This window comes from Antechinus flavipes, chromosome 2 (assembly GCF_016432865.1).
Source record: "Antechinus flavipes isolate AdamAnt ecotype Samford, QLD, Australia chromosome 2, AdamAnt_v2, whole genome shotgun sequence".
Classification (NCBI taxonomy): Eukaryota; Metazoa; Chordata; class Mammalia; order Dasyuromorphia; family Dasyuridae; genus Antechinus; species Antechinus flavipes.
In genome coordinates, this window is record NC_067399.1 from 277,116,115 (window position 1) to 277,139,461 (window position 23,347).

Consider the following 23,347-nt stretch of genomic DNA (forward strand, 5'->3'; position numbering starts at 1 on the left):
CGAGTCACGCGCTGCTTATGCGCAGGCGTCGGATCACGTGACCACACCTCAGGGCGGTGCCTGAGACTGTGGGCGGGAAATTCGCTTTTTCCCGAAGGCCCCTTATCTTTTCTCTCGTGAGTTCGGACGAAGGGAGCAGAAATCTGAGGTGAGAGTTTGGATGTCTGAAAGAAGTATGTCGGTGAGGAGTGTGAAGTAGTTTCTTGTTGTTTTATAGGGTATGCTTTTGCGCAGCAGAAGGGAAAGGCAGTGGCTTGTCCGAGGTCTTTGCTTGTGAATAGATGACGAGATTGTGAGCCCGGGTTCTACTTACTTGCTTTCGATATCATAGGATCCAAATGTAGAAGCATTTTTAAACATTATTTAAAGCTAAGGAGTAAGTAGCCGTTAATAGATAGTTGTTTCCATGAAAGTTGCATGGGAGTAGCGGCCCAGCAACTCATGGATTTAACCGGTCTGAATGTTGTACAACTTTTAAAGGTTCCTATGCAATATGGCCTCTTTCTACATTTTCCAATTTTGTCTCCTTACTCAGTACAAATCTTTATATTACCAGCAGGGGGTTCCCCAGTGTTTCGGAAGTGGTAGGCTCTAGCTTGTGATTTGAGGTAGGGGAGGGAGACTCTAGGCCCCGAATATCTCTGGCTGATCTTCTTGGAGTCTATATTTCTTCACTCTATTTGCATTGGAATCAATTAGCCAGTACTTACAGAGCTTGGGGTGGGGGAGAAACACTAAGAGGTGATGCAAAGAAGTGAAGGGAAATCCAACCTTTGGAACCTAAGAGAAGGCATCTGTAAGAATACAATTAAATAACAGTGAGGTTAGTAGCCATTTTTTTTTTTTTTAATGGGTTGTATGGTTTGAAATAAACCTATCTGTGGGAAAGGCCCTGGAGTTGGCAGTAAGGAGCAATAGCCTTAGGGTAGCAGGAGTTTTAACCTAATCCAAATCTTTATCTTCAATTGTAAAGACTGTTGACTACAGATTTTGATCCTTTGTTGATATTCAATAGGTGATCTTGTAGTTCCTGTCGTTATTTTTGTTACTTAAGGCATATTTTTAGGCCCAAACAAACTGGTGAATAATACCCTCTGCTGGTTTGTTGTTCTTGTTCAGGAGAAGGGTCTAGAAGGATGTTTTTCCCATTTCAGAAATTACTCTCAGCTGCATTTCAAAATTATGGCTAAATCAGAAGATAAGAGGTGACATGTCCTCCTTGATTCCCTCCCCTACACTGCCCATCTTACAAGTTATTTTTTGTTTCTTTTTTTACACCTAATGCCTTTCACTTAACTTTTATGGTTCTCTTCAGACTCTTGACTATCTGGCTTATTGTTCCAATGCTATTCAAACTGCTGTTTTTAAAAGTGACTCTTAAATGATGACTTTTTAAAAAGTTTTTTTAATTGTAATTTTTAACCTTTTAACACAACATGGAATTTTATCAGCATAATATTATAATAAAGTTATAAACAACATTACAGACATTTCATCTTATTTTTAAATTAACAAACATTAAGTAAAATTAGCATTTCCACTGAACCAGGAGAGAATTAAACTCTGAATTTCTATTATGTAGAACTTGCTTTTCCCCCTAAAATATTTAACATATTAAACATGTTACTTTTAAAGCTGTCCTGCTTGTCTGTGATTCCTTTTAGCCTTCCTTTTATTTCTAGAGAGAACTTTATTTTTCTCCCTCCTTTTTCTTTCACATTGAGTGTACTAGGAAGCTGAGGGCTTCCCAAGAAAGTCATTTGAAGAGAACCCCAAAACTTAAACCTCTCACTTGATAATTCCAGACCCAATTTCAAGGGTCTGTTAATTATTAAGACTCTGGAAAGGAGAACAAAGACCTGCTCCTTTAGTAGAAATATCTGATCTCCTGGACCTTTGCTGAACTTCTTAGAAGAAGCTAATTAATTAATGAACCGGAGACATTCTAAGGGATCTGTAAACTGGTTAACCTTTATTGTTGAGGAAGCCTGAGGTAAACCCAGCCTCCTTGGTTATCCTAGTTTAATGGATTACTTACGTATAAACAAATCTCTTTATGAGGGGATTATATGGTTTCTTATAAAATCATTAACTAAGGTGGATTGAGATTTAATTTATCTGGGAAATGAAATAGGGAAAACAGTTGTAAAACTGACCATCATAAAATTCAGGTCAAAATTTAACAAGTTCATGTCACTTCCCAGCATTATTCTTGTGGTCACGATTATATAACTCATTTCAATCTCTGTGAAAAAACAAACAAAAAATAACTTGTAAGATGGGCAGTGTAGGGGAGGGAATCAAGGAGGATATGAGGTAAAAGGATTAATGGAAGATTTTTAAAAAAATAATATTTGTAGACAGAATGGGAAAATGCTAGGGCTAAACTTACTAAGCATCTTCTGTTTTCAGTTTGTCAAAAAACATACCATGTTTTATCATTATCCATTTTTCCTCAAAACTGAAGCTGGAGTCCAGTCTGGAGATGTTGGCTTCTTGAAAGTTGCTGAGAATAAATATTTCTATTTTTCATTTGAGTTATCTCTGAGTATTTGTAAATTGGATTTGCCGTATCACACAGCTTTTTTCTATAATATACATTTTAACAAAGTGGAAGTCAAACATTAATAAAAGATGATTTCTCTCTTAATGGATCTGAAACTTATGCGCCTACTATTTTAAAAAAATATTAGCAGTAGTTATAAATTGTGAATGAAATCAGCAAAAGCAAAGCATTTGTTATGTCCACATTTTTGGTATTCTATATCATTTTATGGGATCATAATCAATTATATGACTATACACATTGTAATTAATCATTTTTACAGTTAGGGGCAGAAGTTTGTACAGCTATGTCTTTGGTGTGGTGGAAAGATTTGGAGTAGTTAGGTAAAACCTGGTTCAGTTCATGATTCTGATACTTGTGTGTGGAAGAGAGAGAAAAGGTGAAGAACTTGAAGGAATATGTAAATTCTTTTTCTGTATTTTATTTTCATTATTTCTGTGTTTCCTCTATGACTTGTATAATATGTTCAGGCCCATATGTACTTGAGTCTTGGCCAGCTAAATCTGAAGCCTGAAGGCCTGATTTTCTGTTTCCTAGAAATCAGATGATTTCGGGGAAACAGAAACCTTCCATTCCAATCTCTCTGGATAGCAACAACCAATTAGATGCCTCCCCCTTCCCTTCTCAATGCTCTTTTACTTGTGCCATAATCTCTTGTATAAAAGTTATGTATTTTTACTACTTCTTTAGCCTTTCTACAGCGAGCTTTCTCTTTCCCTTATCTCGTAATAGAAGAACTACTACATCCTCCGGAGGCATAATAAATGACCTTTCTGCTTTCCATTTTGAGTGATCTCTGAGTAGTTATTTTGGGTAAGGGTCTTCTACATCCCACACACTTGTCTGTGCCTTTGTCACTTAATCTTTCTGAGCCTCTCTTTCTTCATCTGTAATATGAAATAAGTCATGAAGTTTTTATCTGACAGTTGTTTTTTTTTTCAGGATTAAATGAGAATGTGCATATAGCTTTTTAAAACTTAAAGTACAACATAAATGTTAGTTGCTATCATTTATTCCCTTGATGTCTTTAGGATGATATAATAGCAGAAATATGGAGATGGAAGAACTTGATCAATTTTATGACTTTTTTTGTATATTGTCATCTCTTCTCAAACAGTTGTTCCTACCCCACACATAGATTCCTCTTTGCATGTAGCCCTGCCATATTGAATTAAATTTTTTTTTAATTGATGTATTTTTTTTTTTTTAATCACTAAAATTCCCTCCAGGAGTTCCTTCTTCCCTTCCTATACAATAAATACTTTTTAGACAAAAAAAGGAAAAAAAAAATCAGTAAAACCAATCACTTGATTAAAAAAGTCTGAAATATATGCAGTGGTACTTGTGAATCTTCTACCTCTGCAAAAGGGTCTTCTATTGGGTCTTCTTTGAAACGATGTTTGTTATTTGTAATTTTGGAGGATTAGTTCTGATTTTTGAGGGGTTTTTTTGTCCTTTCTGTTTTGTCTATTATTTTATTGACTCTGCTTACTTCTCCTTACATTAGTTATTTTCCACATAGATCGATCTTTTCATGTTTCTTTACAGTAATTGGAGTTATAATTTCTTTACAGCTCAGTAATATTGCATTATTTATATTTCACAATTTGTTTAGCTATTTTCCAATTTGTTTTCAATTCTTTGCTTTTACAAGAAGTGATAGAAATTTTTTAGTGTTTATAGGGACTCTATTCTTATCCACCTCTTTGGGATAAAAGCCTAGTAGTGGAATCTCTGGGTCAAAAAGTGAAGACATTTTAGTGACAATTTGCATGATTCTAAATTGCTTTCCAGGATTATATTGTTAAATAGATCCACTTATTAGGCATTAGTGTTTTTTAATTCTCACATCGCTGGCATTGACCATTCCTATTTGTTGTCTTCTTTCCCAGTTTGCAAGGTGTGAGTAAAATAAAACTCCTTGGTTTTGACTTACATTTCTTTTATTATTCATGATTTGAATAATTCTTTTATGTAGTTCTTAATAGATTGTAATTTTTTTGAGATGTTTGTTTATCCATTGACCATTTATATATTGGAAATTGCTTTTGGTCATAGTATCTATTAATTGTTTACATATGTTGTGTACTCAACCCTTATTACATAAATTTGATAAAAAAGATTTTTTTCCCCCATATCACTACTTTCCTCCCTATCCTAGTTGCATTCATTTGTGTGGAAGCTTTTTAGTTTCATGTAAACAAAATTATGTTTAGCCTTTGTTCCTTTTTTGCCTCTGACCCTTTTTTGGTTTAAAATACCTTTCCTGCCCACAACTGGGAAAGGTATATGATTTGCTTCTTGTCTAATTTTCTTTTTGGCATGATCTTTAATATTAAAATTATATATTGATGTAGAATGTAATGTGGAATAGAGTGTAAAGCGTTGATCTGACACTAATTTCTGCTAGTCTGCTTTCTAGTTTTCCCAGAAATTTATATCATGTAGGAAGTTTTTTGCTAATTAGTTTGTTTTCTGGTTGTCAGACATCTAGTTATTGAAATCTACAGTGTCGTGCTGAATTTTTACCCCCCCTACCCTCATTTTTTTTGGGTGGTTGTAGGGAATGAGGCTTTGTAGTTGGAAGAGAACTCCCATATTTTATAAATGAGATGCTGGAGGCTCAGAGAAATGAATTGCCTAAGGCCACACAGGTGGCATTTCCAAGTTATTTGATTTGTCTATTTTTTATCATTAAGTATTTGAACGTCTTTTCATGTAGTAATTAACTGTATTTTTAAAAATTGTTTATGACTTGTGACCATTTCTCGTGAAATGTGAATTAATTTTATAGGTATGTATCAATTTATTATATATTCTGGAAGACAAATCTTTATCAGATACTTCCATTACAAATCTATTTTTCCAACACTTTCCTTTTTATTTTAGACATTTTATAATTTCCTGTGCAAAATCTTTTTATTTCTGCATAATCAAACCCACTGAATTTTGTCTACTAATTTTTTCATCTTTTTTGGTTTAAAATTTTTTCCCTTTCCATTATTGAAGCAAATTTTTCTTGCAGTGTTTTATGATTTATAAGAATACATAGGTCACGTTTTTTAACTGCCAAGTTTAATAAAGTTTTCAAAGCTTTTATCTCCTCATAAGAAATTAGCAATGTTGAGTACTACCTTGGTTACCACACTTTCTTGGTTTTTCTACTTTCATTGTCTATTTTCTTTGTGGTATTGCCTGTTTTTATATCTTTGGCTCTCTCTTTTCTCTCTCCTATTTCCCTTAGCTATTTGCTTGATCCCCACTACTTCAGCTTTCCCTTACAGAGATAACTCACCTGACCCCTGTTTTATGTCTAGAACCATATCTCCATTTGTCTACAGAATATCTCTGTCTAATTTTCTATTGGCACTTGAAATTCCATATATCTAAAATTCAGCTGTTACCAGAATACAGTTGTTTGCCATAAACATCTTTTTAAAGCCAATTATTCTTTTATTTTATCATGGTCTGACCTAATCTGGACTGTTATCCGTGGTTTTGCAGCACCAAAACCACATTATACTGCCCCAAATTGCAGTTTTAGAGAGGACACTGATATGCTGGTAAAGGGGTGTTGAAGGTGCTGATGGAGGTTAACCTGGAAAGAGATGAAGAGATGATGTAGGGAGAAGACAATAGTTGTCTTCAAGTAGTTAAAGAAACTTAAAATTCACTTAAAAATTTTCTTTTGCGTTCCTGTGACTAATATGGCTTTTTTGAGTGAAGTTTCTTTAATGATATCCTAGGTCACTAGGTGAAGTTGGCAGAGATAATACTTATGAAGTACTGTTAAGATTACTCCTGGAAGCAGGAAGGGGATCACTCATCCCCCCATGCAGGTCTTGTGTCCAGTCAGAGAACCAAGTTATGTCAAAATCTCCCGGTTAAATTTCCCTTCTAAATCTGTCCATGACTTACGCCATCTTCCCCGAAACCCTTTTGGTTTACTCTGCCTCTAAGTTATATCTAAAGGTGTCTTCTTTCCATCCCTTCCTCCATGCCTCATGGTGTCTTTCTTTCTCTTTCTCTTAGCTAATTCACTCTTTTAGCCTAAACTTCTATGGATTTAGCCTGCCAGTAAATGGCACACTCCCACCTCATGGTGTATTCCCTTTCTCCTGGGTAATTGTGAGTTCCACTAGGGAGCTTGTCTTGTCCATTGTTAATTGCTAAAACTTCTTTCCTTGATAACTATATACTCTCCTAAATCTATTTCATATTTACCACTTCTGGCGCTTATTTTACCACTTCATTTTGTCTGTGACCTCTTCTCATAAACCTACCTTTTGCCAAAAAAAAAGGTCATTATGAATTTGTCACATGACCGAACCCCACCATTTGGTGTCAAATCCCAACATTTGGTGCCAGTTGCTTTTCTCAATCTCATCATTTGGTAGCTATACTCAGTCTCATCAATATTAATTTTTATAAGTCATTTCTAAAAGAAAATAGATTTAGTCTTCACTCTGGAGGGCAGAAATAAGAGTAATTAGACATTGCAGAAGCAAATTTGGTGTTTATAGTTACAGCTATCCAGAAGTATAAATGGGCTGCCTGGGCAGATTGTCAGGTTCTCCAAAGTAGAGACTTTCAAGCAGAGGCTGATATATTATTTATTGGTTATGTTTGCAGAAGGAATTATTTTTCAGGTGTGAATTGCACTAGGGGCACACCGAGGTCCCTTCCAATTCTGAGAATCTGCCATTCTGCGATCAGGGGCTCATATTTATATGTTGTTTTGAGATTTTCAAAACATAATAACCAGTGACCTAGAGGAACACTTCCATTTGAGGGAAAAGTAAACAGAGGTCCAGTAAAGTTGTCCAGGACCACAAAGGCATGAAGAGTGTACTTCAAGATTTCAATGCAGCTTTCCAAGTCCAGGTCCAGACATCTTTCTAGCATGGCCCACAAGGACTAGAGTCTAAAACTCATTGCTCTGGAAGGGAGAAGAAAGAGGATTAGCTTTCCAGTAGAGGCTGGATCATCCCCCAATATGCTCCCAGGCATCCTAGTACCCTCCTTATTCGCTCTGTTCCCGCCTCTTCAGCTCAGTGGCGCGGTGGATAGAGTTCGGAGCCAGGAATCTGAACCCACTCGGTTATCTTTGCCAAGAAAACCCCAGATGGGGCCAAGTAGGGTCAGAGGCCACTGGAAAAGACCGAACTATCATCAGCTAGCTCTGAACTCGTCTGGCTTAGCACCGCCCTGCTCCTGTTCTCTCTGTTCCGGGTCCCGCCCCCTGCACCCGCCTTCTCCGCCCCGGTCCAGCCCCCCGGTCCTCATCCCCTCTGCTCTTGGCGCCAGCTCTTGGCGGGAAGGCAGCAGGAACTGAGAGAGGATAGTTGTATCATGGCAGTTTCTCCAGGTGTGGGGTTTTGTGGAGGGAGATGAATTGCAGAAGCCTGAGTGGGGAGGATGGGGAAAACGCCCCTGGTTCTTCTGTGGGTAGGCGGGATCTCCTTGGGCTTGGTTGTCACTTGTGACCAGCAGCCTTTTAGGGGAGAAAAAGAAGACCCAGTGAAGAAGATACTTGTCCGGGATTGCAGTTCTGTTAACTGACCTCCCGAACTCTGCTCCTCTGCTAATTTCATACTTTTAAGTTACACCAGAGGTTGTGTTTAGGTATTGGAGGCATGATGTGGAAGAAAGGGGGCTTTGAGAGACACAGCTGTGGTGAGGTTTTAAATGTATAGTCTTCTCCATACTATGACTTTAAAAAAGCACCATCAGATACCGATTTATTAAACTAGTTCAAGCAAAGAACTTTGTGAGGAAAATCAAATTCTAACACTTTGCATTTTTCATTGAACTAAACAGGTGAATGAATCTGAAATCTTCCAGAGCCTAATTGGCTTATCTCTGACACCACAACAGGCTACAGTTTTACAGAAGCAAGCTCAAGTACTCCTTTTTCTGTTTGTGGTCAAAAAGAAGAACCAGGCCCAAATGATGAGCCCTCAGAATCTCCCCCAAAATAATTCTAATGATGAGGAAAAGCCTAAAGTAAAAAGAAAACTCGGAGAACTTCCAAGTCCAGAAGTAGAAGCTATGTTTCCCAAAGAAGAATACAGTTTACAAAAATCAGCTTTGGGTTCTCAGGTAGAATCAAATGTTGTGATACCTAGGAATACTAAAGATGTATTGTCTCTCAGCAATGAAATGCAAAGCAGTCAGGATGGAGATGATGATGAAATTGAAACAGCTGATGTGGTAAGTATCTCAGTTTACTAAATATCTTGTCTGTCGGTTTTACCAATTGACTTATGTAATGAAAATGTTACCTCTTTTAAAATTTGAAATTTTGGTGAATTTACTATGTTATAAGCATTAAAAGTGGCAGAAGCACTTGGTTTCAAATTCAGAGACCTAAATTTAAACAAACCTATTTTGTCTTGGACAAGATATTTCATCTCTGTAGCTGTCAGTATTCTTATTTGTAAAATGAGGCAGTTGGACTAGATGATCTCTAAGACTCTTTGTAGCTCAAAATCCTATGACCCAAGTACCCACAGAAGAAATCAAAGCCATCTTTTTCAGTTAAGTCTAACTGATAATAAATATCTCATTGTCATGAAATAGCTTTTAAATTTTTTATATGGTACAGTGAAGGGGATATTGCAAATCACTCACTAACAGTGTGATCAAAAGGGTAAATCATCTTCACCTTTTGATCTCATTTTGTTCAATTGTTAAATAAAAGAGGTTCTGGGCTAAATATGATGTTTGAAGTTCTTTAAGCTCTAACATTTTCTATTTCTAATGTTGACATTTTGTAATTTTATGATTGTAGCATATAATTTGAAAAATAAAAATTGTGTTAATATGTCTTGAACATCACTTATATTCATAATGGACATCATGAGTCCTTTAATGGAAACCATGAAGGAAAAAAACATTGTTACTAATTGTACTACTTCAAAAAGTTTATTAATTTGAATTATTTACATGCTGAATAGCCAGAATGTTAGTTATTATAATGGTGATAGTTCACATTTAAGGTAAACTTTGCCTTTACAGGGTATTTTATTTGTAACATTCAATTCAGCACATTTTTATTTAGCAGAGTTGCTCTACATGCTCTGAACAGAAAGATGGAAAAATTACCCAGTCTTTATAAGGGGTTTACAGCTTAATAGTAAGGACATGAGCAATATGCACACATTAATATAACTTAGTCAAACAGCTATGATATACTGGCTTGGAAAGGATCTCTTCTATTTGGAGATATTAGGGAGGCCTTCATGGATGAGTGATTACTGAATTCTTCAGTAAAATTCATCAGTATTTATAAGTCTAATGTGGAGTTTAAATTTTAGGGAACTTATTTCTTTAAATGATACTTTCCTTTAAATACAAATTCCAACTGTATTTAAATGTTCATTAGAAATGGTTAACTACTTGGGATGTATGGGTAGTTGAGAGAGAAAATTGAAGGTAAATAGATAACTATTGTAAATCCAGATTATATACACATAAACACATCCATATGTAAGTATGTTTATGTGTATGTATGTATTATGCTGTGTTCCTGGATAGAGTGTAAATTCATTAACTTCCCTTGTTTTTGCATCTTTGGTTACTAATACAGTGCTTAGTACATAGTAGGTGCTTAATTGGCTGATGATGGTTCTTATTGTTATATGTTTCTTTAAAAAAATTTTTTTAAACAAGAGCTAACCTAACATTTTCCCCCTTTATTCTTTGTTGCCTTCACTTAAAGTTGTAAATGCAGCTGCTTAGTATCTGAAGAAGTAAAGAAAACAAGTGTTTGTAAATTTCATCTTTGTTAATAGTTTTCAGTACATTTCATACTGTTTCAGAAATCCATAGAAACCTTTAAAAGATTTAAGGTGCTATAAAATATTTAATGGAATTACCAAGTTTGGAATATGACATCATCTTGACTATTTGACAGTTTTCTTGAATATAATATTGAATGAGTGGGAAGTGATGTTTAAAAAAGGGTGGGGTGACTAATTGGAATTAAGTTGTGTCTTTGTAAGGTGCTCTTGTTGAGAACTGTACATATGTTATTTTTTTCCATAGGATGGTTCAACAGAGCTATCAGCTTATGAAAAGAAGAGGCTAAAAAACATATCAGAAAATGCTGAATTTTTTGCATCACTTCATTTGTTAGAGGTTTGTATAATTCTTAGTTTAAGTAGAAAATACGCAAATTCCATCCTATTGAAAAATGACTATTGCAATAATCTAATTTTATGTCATCCCTTAAACAATCTTAGTGATGAGGACAAAATATATCAAGAAAAGTATGGTTTGGGCTTAATGGGAGGAAAATGTCTTCTAGTCAGAATGTCTTTTTAACATAGGGAGGAGGTCCTATGGGAACAACCTCTGTTCTAATGTTGGATCTTTAGATTGCCTTATTTTGGATAAGAGGGAGATGTTTTTTAGAGATAGAAAATATAGTTTAGCCAAAATATTCTTTAGCTCTGGGATTTTCTCCAGATTGCCAGTCTTATAAAGCTCTTCTTCTTTCCTAGCTCTCCCTTGGGAAGATATTGATTATTATATATTAAAATCACATCATCATATCTCACTTCTGGTTCCTCCCTGGCTCATAAAATGAGGATTGCACTTTGGCTTTCTAATGGGCATATCATTGCCATTAGTGGATATACATGATATATATAATTTTAACTCTGAAAGACGTTTTTTTCCTTAATAAATAAGATTCTCTAGGTCAAGGCTTTTAAAACTTTTCTTGCTTGTGAATGTTTTTCACTCAAAAGTTTTATGCAATCCTAATAATGTAGGTATATAAAATAGGTATAGGAATCAAACACTTAACTGGTAATCAGTCATAATTTTGGGACCCTGGGGTTGCAACCCACATTTTAAGAAGCATTGTTCTAGGTAACTGATCCAGAGTGAACTCTTTTCCTCAAACCACTCCTTTGGAATTTTAAGTTGGTGGTGAGATCCTCTGGCTTCTCAACATTCTCTACTTGGATAAGTTGTGGGTTTTTTGTTACTTGTTTTTTCCATTTATACCCTGTTCACTATATACTCTTAAGCCAATTTAATTCCTGGACTGAACATAACAAGAAGAAATATGTTCTACAGTAGGGAAAGATATTTAGTATTTTTGTATCATAATGTATTTCAAGAAGAAAGATTTTACTGAATTCTTCAGTAAAATTCATTAGTATTTATAAGTCTAATGTGGAGTTTAAATTTTAGGGAACTTATTTCTTTAAATGATACTTTCCTTTAAATACAGATTCCAACAGTACTTAAATGTTGGTTAGAAGTGGTTAACTACTTGGGATATATGGATAGTTGAGAGATAAAATTGAAGATAAATTGATAACTATTGTAAATTGAAGAATAGAAAACATTTGAAGATACAAATCAGATAAAGCATTTCTATTGAAGCAATTATGCTCTTAATGTGTTGTCAGTGAAAGATATGAGTAATTTTTTTGAAAGCCTGATTAACAGAACTTTTTAGCAAAATGTATCTTCTTTAGACTCAAAGTTATTGAATGTAATAAATGGTAGAATCTTATACCAGCCTTGTAGTATGTTACCTGAAAATGAGTGCAGTTGACAAAACAAGGCAGAATCAATAATATCATGATTATTAAGGTACATGTTATATCTCCTTGAGTATTGCTTCTTGGTAACAATGCCATACATAAACATTCTTTATTACTCATTGTTATTAATACTGTGTCTTGTAACCTGTCATACACTTAGTAAATATTAATGAAGGAATCAAGCAGTTATTAAATACTTACTATATGCCAAGTACTATGCTAAGCACTTAACATATCTCATTTGATCTCACAATAACCCTGTGAGGTAGGTGCTATCAGTTACCTCATTTTAGATTTAAGGAATCTAAGGCAGACAGAAATGAAGTGACTTGCCCTGTGTCATACAAGTAAGAAGTATCTGAAGCTGGATTTGAATTTAGGTCTCTTTGACTCCTTGAACAATCTCTCTACTGCTCTACCTAGCTGCCTCTATTCAGGTCACTTTAAATTTGTCATATTCTTTATTTGTAAAATAGAGATAATTCCACTACTGACCTTACAACATTATTGTGAGAAAAGCACTTTATATGCTATATCTATGTCTATATCTATATATCAGAAAAAGTATAATTGAAAAGAGGTGTTTATGGTAGAGTATATTACCATAATGTTTTTACATGTGTATTTTGGATATTTTACAGACAGCTGCAAGGTTACGTGAAATGATAGCTAAAAGACCTTCTCATGGAACCAAGAGGTAAAGTAATATTTAGGTCTGTGATTCAAAGAATCTGCTATATTGTAGAATACGTAGTTAAAAGACTGGAGAAAATAGCATGAAACAGACTGGAAACTCATGAAGTGAGTTGAGGTTCTTGGAGGGATCACATGGGAAAGTCATCCTTGGAGATGCATAGTGTTGGAAAAAAACACTTTATTTGGAATCAGGACCTGGGTTCAAATTCTTGCTCTTTTTTTTTTTTTTTAATATTTTATTTTATTTAATAATAACTTTATATTGACAGAATCCATGCCAGGGTAATTTTTTTTACAACATTATCCCTTGCACTCGTTTCTGTTCGGATTTTTCCCTTCCCTCCCTCCACTCCCTCCCCTAGATGGCAAGCAGTCCTGTATATGTTAGATATGTTGCAGTATATCCTAGATAAAGTATTTGTTTGCAGAACCGAACAGTTCTCTTGTTGCACAGGGAGAATTGGATTCAGAAGGTAAAAATAACCCGGGAAGAAAAACAAAAATGCAAATAGTTCACATTCGTTTCCCAGTGTTCTTTCTTTGGATGTAGCTGCTTCTGTCCATCATTTATCAATTGAAACAGAGTTAGGTCTCTTTGTCAAAGAAATCCACTTCCATCAGAATACATACTCATACAATATCATTGTTGAAGTGTATAATGATCTCCTGGTTCTGCTCATTTCACTTAGCATCAGTTCATGTAAGTCTCTCCAAGCCTCTCTGTATTCATCCTGCTGGTCATTTCTTACAGAACAATAATATTCCATAACATTCACATACCACAATTTACCCAATCATTCTCCAATTGATGGGTATCCATTCAATTTCCAGTTTCTAGCCACTACAAACAGGGCTGCCACAAACATTTTGGCACATACCGGTCCCTTTCTTTCTTTAGTATCTCTTTGGGGTATAAGCCCAGTAGTAGCACTGCTGGATCAAAGGGTATGCACAGTTTGATAACTTTTTGGGCATAATTCCAGATTGCTCTCCAGAATGGTTGGATTCGTTCACAACTCCACCAACAATGCATCAGTGTCCCAGTTTTCCCGCATCCCCTCCAACATTCATCATTATTTTTTCCTGTCATCTTAGCCAATCTGACAGGTGTGTAGTGGTATCTCAGAGTTGTCTTAATTTGCATTTCTCTGATCAATAGTGATTTGGAACACTCTTTCATATGAGTGGTAATAGTTTCAATTTCATCATCTGAAAATTGTCTGTTCATATCCTTTGACCATTTATCCATTGGAGAATGGCTTGATTTCTTATAAATTAAAGTCAGTTCTCTATATTTTTTGGAAATGAGGCCTTTATCAGAACCTTTAACTGTAAAGATGTTTTCCCAGTTTGTTGCTTCCCTTCTAATCTTGTTTGCATTAGTTTTGTTTGTACAAAGGCTTTTTAATTTGATATAATCAAAATTTTCTATTTTGTGATCAGTAATGGTCTCTAGTTCATCTTTGGTCACAAATTTCTTTCTCTTCCACACGTCTGAGAGATAAACCATCCTATGTTCCTCTAATTTATTTATAATCTCATTCTTTATGCCTAGTTCATGGACCCATTTTGATCTTATCTTGGTATATGGTGTTAAGTGTGGGTCCATGCCTAATTTCTGCCATACTAATTTCTAGTTATCCCAGCAGTTTTTATCAAATAATAAATTCTTATCCTAAAAAAAAAAAAACCCAAAGGGTTTGTCAAACACTAGATTGCTATAGTTGACTATTCTGTCTTGTGAACCTATCCTTTTTCACTGATCAACTAATCTATTTCTTAGCCAATACCAAATGGTTTTGGTGACTGCTGCTTTATAATATAATTTTAGATCAGGTACAGCTAGGCCACCATCATTTGATTTTTTTTTTTTCATTAATTCCCTTGAATTTTTATTGTTCCATATGAATTTTGTTGTTATTTTTTCTAGATCATTAAAATATTTTCTTGCAAGTCTGATTGGTATAGCACTAAACAAATTCTTGCTCTTAATACTTCATATTGTTATGCTACTGCAGTAATTTAATTGATTTCTTTGCCTTCTCCATTCTGGCTACACAGATGCCAGACAGTTCCTAAAGTGAAGTCTGATCTTTTCATTTCTCTGTTCAAAAAATTTTAGTGGCTCTTCTGGGATAAAAGGCAAGCTCCTTTGTTTGGCATTTAAAAGCCTTTTACAATCTGGTCTTGTCTAGGAGGGCATGGTACTGTGGAAAGAACTTTGGATTTAAAATCAGAACACCTGGCTTTTAATCTTGCCCCTGCCACTTAATATATATGTGAATTTGGTCAAATCTCTTTGTATCTCATTTTCCTTCTTTGTGGATTGAGAGAGTTGGGTTGAATGACCACTAAGGTTTCTTCCAGTTCCAAATCTATAATCCAAACTCCTATATACCTATTCTCCATTCTGTCCAAATTAATTTACATCCTGTTCCCTAAACTTGGCACTCTATATTCAATTCTAAACTTTTACACCATTTGTCATCTAAGCCTGGAATATTTTCTGTCCTTATTTTTGTCTCTTGGAATTTTAATTTTATTTGGAGACACTTTTTCTGATACCCTAAATTATAAGCGCTATTAGGCCCCTCCCCACCCCATTACATTGTGTAAACTTATTTGTAGTTTCCCTCCAATAGTGTGTAAACTTCTGGTCCAGAATTTATTTTCATTTTTGTTTGAGTATACCTAGCATAGCTCTTGACTGATAAAATATTTTTGAATTGAAAGAAACTTACTTTTTAAGAGGGGATACAGCATGTAAACAGGTAAGGATTTCTCATTATTTAAGGGTATGTGTTGTATTATACAGTATCCAAGGATAATTGATACCAGAAAGTGGTAAAGAGTTAAAGTAAATCTGCTTAAAATAGGAACCAACATTTTATAGTAAATAAGTAGAGAAAAAAAGTTTAATTGGTACATGATCTTGAAAAATGAAATTGAAATTATTTTCATATAATTTTTCCAACAAAATTATATGATATGATAGACTGTCCTTTATTTTGTCTTTGACTTTAGGAGCAGGGTAATAGGAGTGTTAATTGTTGCAAAAAAAAAAAAAAATCAAGGGCTTCATCAGTTTCCTATGAATCACTCTTAATTTTTTTATTATTATTAAAATACATTTTTCCCTCATCCTTCCCCTTACCTCCTTCTAGAATCATCGAGTCTCTTAATCTTTGGACATTTACATCATTCTCTTGGAATATCTTTAGTTAACCAAAAAGATGTTGACCCTTGGTCTAGTCATTGGGATTAAATGTTAAAAGGGAGTATGGGATATTTGAGTGGGGATACATTTTATATGTGGTTTTCTTATAATGAAACTTTTGTCATAGTCGGCTTCAGTGTGAAGAAAATTGTTGGAGCTTAATTCTGGTCTCTGATGCATATGGGCAAGTCATTTATTTTCTCAGTGCTCTAAATGGAATGGTAGAGGAGTTTCATCATTGGGAATTCCCTATAACATAGTTCAAAAACAGGATGAAAGAGAATTTAAATAACTATTTGGATAAGCGAGGATTTTTAACATAGGTTAATATGAGGGTCAAAAGGGCATAACTAATAAGGGACCTGAAAAGTTTTCCTATAATACATAACATGAGCTGAAGCCTAGTGCAAATTAGGGATTCTAAGAGATATTTATCAGGAAGAAGTTCATTTTAGGCTTTTGAACCAACAAAGGCATGGAGCTTAGATGCAGAGTTGGAGAATAGCAAGTAGACCATTTTGCTGGAAACACTAGAGTAAACAAAGAGGTATTCTATATAATAAACCTGAATAAAAGTGTGATGGGTACCACTTTGTGGAACTCTCATTTTCCAGCTGAGGAGTTTGAGTTTTATCTCGAACTACTCAGTATTCTTGAATAGGGGAATGTTCCCCCCCACCCACATGGTCAGATTTATGCTTTAGCATGATTATTTTGGAAGTTGTGTGGAGGATGGTTTGGAAAGGATAGAGAATGGAAGTCTGAAGACTAGTTAGGATGTTCTTGGCATAGTCTGTGTGAGAGGACATTTGACATGGAGTTAAGCTATAATGGTGGCTAAATGGAAGGAGAAAATTGATATAAAAGTTGTGTTGTGTAGGTAAAATCAGCCAGATTTGGCAACCAATTAGATATATCAGGGAGAGGGGAAGTTGATCACTTCCAAAATTTGATTTTGGTTTAACGGGAGGATAGTGTTAGTGAGAGAAATAATTCATTTGGACCCCTACTCTATTCCAATTAATATTAATCAATTTTTTAGAATCATATCAAAGTTCTGTACTTAAGGCCCCAGAGCAGTGAGTTGCAGATTCTAAGTTTACTTGCTTAACAATAGGAAGTTTGCTAAAGGCCCACTGTGCTACCTAACTAATAATTTTTAGAGAAATCCTATTTTAATTCTTATTACAATTAATTCTCTTTGTATATTCAGAATTTCATATTAGTATCCTGCCCCTTTTAAACTGACTTTGTAGAATTTTAGTCCCTGGAATTGGTTCTTTCTCTTGAAGCTTTACAAATTCTAAAATGGGAGTGGTCACTTCTTTGTGAGGTTCCTTTCATTTCTGCCCCACATATACTTAGTTTGCAAAAAGGAAAATTTTTTTATTTTAACCATGTCTAATTAACTCTAAAAAACTATTTATTATTAAACTCATTGGGACTGTGTGATAGTATATGGATGAATCAGTTACATTCATTCATACTATTAGGAAAACAAAAGCACTGTTCTATGAACGGTTACTCTGTAGCATTATAATTTATATAAGGAAAATAACAGTTTTCATTAGAGGCTGATTTTGCTGATTTTTTTTTTTTTTTTTTTTTACAATATCAACAAAGATAATCCGTTAATTTATTTCTGAACTAATGTAGACTGTTATTATGATTACATACAAAGTATTAACATATTTAATTAAAATTAAATTTATTGGAGTTGATTGTCGCACCTTCTCTGACTAGAAATAGCAAAGTTATTAATCTGTGCTATGAGTTAACACACACTTTTAATTCCTTTAGAAAGAAGCCAAAGAAGGCAGAAGATGAGATTGTTTGTCGGAGATCCATGAGATTATTAAAAGTAGATCCATCAGGAGTCCCATTACCAGATCCTTCACCACAGCCTGAATCAGTAGTTGATCAATATGTAAGAGTGACAGTGTATATAGATCAAATTAACAAATAAACAAAAAGAACTTTAAAACTCATAGGATTTTGAAACTTTAGTAAAATATCATTAAATGAGAATGAACTAATGTGGATTAGAATTTGTATTAGATGGGAATGGATTTAATTGAAGTTGATTTTTGTAGGCTTACATAGGAAATTAATTATATAATATATTTAATTGTGTTTAAGAGGAATGTCTATCTCTTGAAGAGGGTAAACTTTTTAAATCTATAAAACTACTCAAGTTGAATGAGCATAAAGTGAAAACTAATGTTGATTAGTTGAGTATGTTTACAAGGTAATACTTGATTAGCTGTGTTCTATTTACTTGTGTACTTGAAAGTAATAAAAATACATTTTGCCCTAGTATTTACTCAGTAATATCTTAATATTACCCTAGTATAATGAATACGTCTTAAATTCAGTTACCTCTTATTTGAAAGCACTCAGCACAATGCTTGGCACACAGTAGGTACAATATAAGTGCTTATCCCTTTAGTTCCTTTCCTTTAACAGAATTGGGTTTTTTTTGTTGTTTGTTTGTTTGTTTGTTTTATTTTGTTTTTAAAGCTAGTTAACAGTAGCCTGGTAATAAATTTAAATAGATAAGTAACAGGTAAGTGCTAGGCATGGTAACACACCTGTACTCCTTTGCCATGGGGAAGAATGAAGTTGGTGGATAGCTTGAACTCAGTGGTTCTGAAAAGCAGAGGTCTAAGGCTAATTAGATATCTCACTCCAGAGTAGTGAGTTTGGGAGATCGGTGAGGGATACTAAATTGCCTAGAGAATAATGAAACAGCTTGGATTAGAATCATAGCAGGTCAAAGTGTCTAGTCCAATAAACAGTAGGATTGGGTCCATTATTGTGGATGCTGTACTTTCAGTCTGAGTGAGATAGAGAAACCTAGTATTCAAATGAAAAAAATAAAAAAGAAAACAAATTTTAAAAAATACACAAATGGGGAAGCTGGTATTAATTACAACTGCCTTTTAGAAATCAAAATTATTTCTTAACTGGGACTGTCATAAAATGTCTGTTAAATCAGAAAGTTGATTTCTTCTGAACTATCTTTAATGCTGGTAATCCAAGATTATAGACTAAGCTGATTGGCAAGAAGAGAGGCAAAGAAGGACAAGGGAATTAAAGAGGTATTGAAGTAGAAGTGAAGGGCAGAGGGGAACACAGAGGGAGAGGGAAAGAGAATCTGTTTTGCTCTGATCCATCTGTGTATATTAAAATAAAAGGGTAGACTAATTCTTGCCACTAAATTTTTCTTTGTAATACTAGAGTACAACTTTTAAAAAATATTTTGGTTTTTTTGTAATTACATATAAAAATGTTTAATACTTTAATTTTTTTTGAGTTCTAAATTCTTTCCTTTTCTTCCTCCCTTTTCCTCTTTATATATATATATATATATATTCCTCTTTGTATAACTTTTTAGAAAGTACTGTCATACTTGGGGTGGAAAATATCATCTGCATTCAGAGAAGGAACTATGGAGATTGAATGAGGATTGTAGCATACTATTTTCATTTTTTGGTGTTTTTTTTCCTTTTGTTCTGATTTTTCTTTCACAACATGACTAATATGGAAATATATTTTAAATGATTGTATATATGCAGTTTATAATAAATTGCTGTTTTGGGGCGGGGGAGGGAAGGAGAAAAAGTATGGAACTCAAATCTTACAAAAATGAATATTAAAATCTACATATGTATTTGGGAAGAATAAAATACTAATTAGATGAGGAAAAAAAGGACTATCTCACATAGTGGTTAAACTATATATGCTTTGTCTTTAATGCCTGTAGAAAAAAATCAAAGGTTGTTCATAATAAGGTGTTTTTCTCTCACATTAATCTTTTTGATATTAGTAGACTTTTCCCCCCACTATTCTTAGCTTTTAGACCATATTCCTAAATTAGGAAGGAACCACAACTTTGGTGGTTTCAGGTTGATAAAGTATTGTGTTCTTGCAATATAATTATTGAAGATGTTTTATTTTTATTTTGGAGTATTACATTTGATATTTTTCTCTGATTGACACCACTTTTTAATAAAGGCAGATAAGTGACTTTTGAATTAGTCACATGGTATGAAGGAATCCTCCAAGGAACAAGATCTATGAGAAAATTTCAGTTAATTTCTATTTAGTTTCACTTGACAACATTATAAGCTTTAAATGCTTTGTAAGCACTTGATAAGTATTTGAGTTTGATTTTTCAGATGCTTTTCAGAAGTTCTTCTAGATTATGTGATTAAGCACTTTACTCTTAGGAAGTAGCTTATACATTCTATATAGCTATGGATGAATTTGAGTATTTTATGGAACTTTCAATAAGATAAGCTTCATCAAGATTGTGGACTATTAATAGTGAAGATTGTATAAAAGGTTTTAAAGCCCTAAAGGAAAACCAGTTTCTTTTGTGTTTTTTTTTTTTTTTTTTGTTTTGTTTTTTTTTTTAATTCCGACAGACTCGCTTACCTCCTGGACCTTTGGAGATGATACCTGAAAATCAGAATGGCAAAAATGAGATGTTTAAAGGGATTATGCAGATGTGGATGAAAATAAGCCAGGTATTATTTGCAGAACTTTTAACCATATGGTTTTTAGTATATTAAATAGGAAGTTTGAATAGATGCATTATCTTATTCTCTAATTTCTCTCTATTATTGCAGCCAAGAAATATGAGTACTAAGAAGTTATCTAATATGAAAAGGTAAATTCAAACAATTTTTTTTTGCTTTAAATAGAAATATTTTGAAATTTTAAATGAATTTCTCTTTTCAGATACCAAGCAAATTTGACTGGCATGGTTATTCGTGAAGATACTATCTGCAAAGTTACAAAAAGCAGAATATGCTCTATGGCTATTCATCCATCAGAAACTAGGACATTGGTGGCAGCTGGGGACAAGATTGGCCAAGTTGGACTTTGGGATTTGGTAAATTTTTTTCGTACTAAAGAAATTTATTATTATATACTATGTGGCAGGTATTGTTGTGCTAAGCTCCCTGCCTTCAAAGAGCTCACAATTTAATGAGAGAAACAACATGCAGATAACAGTGCAAATTATCTACCTACTTACCTATCTGTTTATCTAATTGGAAATAATTACAGCAGGAAGACACTAATATTAAGGAGCACTAGGAAAGACTTCTTAGAGAAGATGAAATTTTAGCCAAGACTGGAAGAAAGTCAAATAGTACATTTTCTTCTTTAAAGGGAAAAAACAAGAAGTTATTTTCTTTTTCTCTGCCTTGGAATGAGGGTTCTGATCTCCTTCCTCAAACTCTGCATCTGTAACTGCTCCCTGGATATTTTCAATTGGATGACAATTTCATAGTTATATATGACTAAAATTCATCATTTTCTTCTAGTTACGCTGGCTTGAAACTCTATGGTCAGACAGCTTTCTTTGTCTCAGGTCCTCTTATTTCCAATATCCAATCATTAAGTCTTTTTGATTCTTCCTTTAAAAGGGTCTGTTTGGTTCTTAGTTCAGTTTCTTTTGATTTTATGCCTGGAATCTGTAGCAGCTTCTAATCTATGGGGTCTTTTCTTTTTGTTTGTTTTGTTTTTACTACCACTGTCTACCTGCTTCAGTTTATCTTCTACATAACTGCTAAAATAATCTTTGTGGAATGTCTTACCATGTCCACTTCTACCCGAGAATCTTTAGGTGCTCCCCATCTTCTCCCCACCTCTCATCTCATCTTGGCATTGAAAGCCCTTCACAGTCTGACTCCAACCCTTATCAGGTTTATTGTTTCAGGGAAACTAATCTCCTTCCTCTTCCCTCAATATTCTTCCTCTTAGCTGCTTTTGCACATTTCTGTGCCTGAAACACTCTCTCTCCTGACCCTCACATCTTAGACTCTTACTTTCCTCCAAAGTGCTGTATTTGGTGGTTCTTCCAACAGTTATTTTTTCTATGAGAACCCTTTCCTGATCTCACCCTAAATGTTGGGGCTTTCTCCCTCATTAAATTATTCCATATTAATCTATGTATATGTTATATTATTACAATGTAATTTAAATGCCTCGAGGGTAGGGAGTATTCTTCATTTCATTCTGGTTTGTTTTCCACTTACCACACAGAGTTTTGTGCAGAGTAGTCAGTGCTTAAATGCTTGTTCAAGTGAATCCTTTTGCCAATAATCTCTCGGAAACATTGATTTCTTTACATTTTCATTTCTTGCTTAAACAGCCATAATGGTGCTTTCCTGCTCAATTTTGTTAAAAGGAAATTTTTATTGATATCTTTAACATCACTCTCAGTATCTCTTCTCTTTTCTTCCCCTTCCACCCACGTAGAGAAAAGACACAGCAAATATTTTTAAATTAAAACTCTTTATTTTTCAAAACATATGCATAGATAATTCTGCAACATTAGCCTTTGCAAAACCTTGTGTTCCAGTTTTTCTCTCTCGTCTCCTCCCCCGCCCCATCCTACCACTTGATGGGAAGTAGTCCAATATATGTTAAACATGGTAGAAATATATGTTGAATCTATTATGTGCATACATATTTATACAATTATGTTGCTGTACAAGAAAAATCAAACCAGAAAAGAAAATGATGAAGGAAATAAAATACAAGCAAACAACAACAAAAAGAGTGAGAACACTATGTTGTGAACCATACTCAGTTCCCACAGTTCTCTCTCTGGATATAGATGGCTTTCTTCATCACAAGACCATCAAATAATATTTTTAAAGAGGGGAAAAAGAGATACAATCAGTAGAAACAGATTGAAAACAGAAACATTGAAAAAGTCTGAAAATATATGCAGTGAGCCCCCCCTGTGGACCTCCCATTTGTGCAAAGGAATGAGGTTGATGTGTCTTTTCCTATTTTTCTGAACTCATGCTTAAATGCATTCACCTTTGTTTTGTGGTTGTTCTTTCCATTTGCTTTATTGTAGTCTTTGGGTACATTGTTTTCTTGGCTTTGCTTACTTGCTCTACATTAGATCATGTAAATCTTTTCATGCTTTTATGTTCATTTATATTTTCTTTCTTTCTTATAGCACAGCAAAATTGTATTAGATTATTTCTCCCCCTCTCTTCCCCCAAGGCAATTTGAATTAAGTGACTTGCCCAAGGTCACACAGCTAGGAAGTGTTATTTTTCTGAGCTGGATTTGAACCCAGATCCTCCTGACTTCCGGACTGGTACTTTATCCACTATGCAATCTAGCTGCTCCATGTTAGATTTTTATACCACAGTTTGTATTATCATTCCTTAATGGGCATGTGTTTTGTTCTCAGTTCTTTGCTATCAGAAAAAGAACTACTTTAAATATGTTGGCATTTAAGAATGTTTTCTCATCAGTGACTTTCTT

The 23,347-nt window shown here is 34.2% G+C and overlaps 1 protein-coding gene across 3 annotated transcripts in view; it reads left to right on the plus strand.

Annotated features, from left to right (window-relative positions):
* Positions 1 to 42: 42 nt before the first annotated feature.
* Positions 43 to 23,347, plus strand: part of WDR76 (WD repeat domain 76) — a 40,617-nt gene continuing 17,312 nt past the window's right edge. Inside the window, exons 1-8 of one of the 3 annotated variants that reach the window (XM_051977216.1) lie at positions 43 to 148; positions 8,387 to 8,779; positions 10,616 to 10,708; positions 12,774 to 12,829; positions 17,846 to 17,972; positions 20,476 to 20,577; positions 20,680 to 20,720; positions 20,792 to 20,945. In XM_051977216.1, coding sequence (XP_051833176.1) covers positions 8,516 to 8,779; positions 10,616 to 10,708; positions 12,774 to 12,829; positions 17,846 to 17,972; positions 20,476 to 20,577; positions 20,680 to 20,720; positions 20,792 to 20,945 — 837 coding nt within the window. In that variant the 5' untranslated portion in view covers positions 43 to 148; positions 8,387 to 8,515. Of the gene's footprint in view, positions 149 to 7,845; positions 7,935 to 7,992; positions 8,243 to 8,386; positions 8,780 to 10,615; positions 10,709 to 12,773; positions 12,830 to 17,845; positions 17,973 to 20,475; positions 20,578 to 20,679; positions 20,721 to 20,791; positions 20,946 to 23,347 lie in introns of those variants that run through there. The other 2 variants (XM_051977215.1, XM_051977217.1) reach the window with 2 other exon arrangements.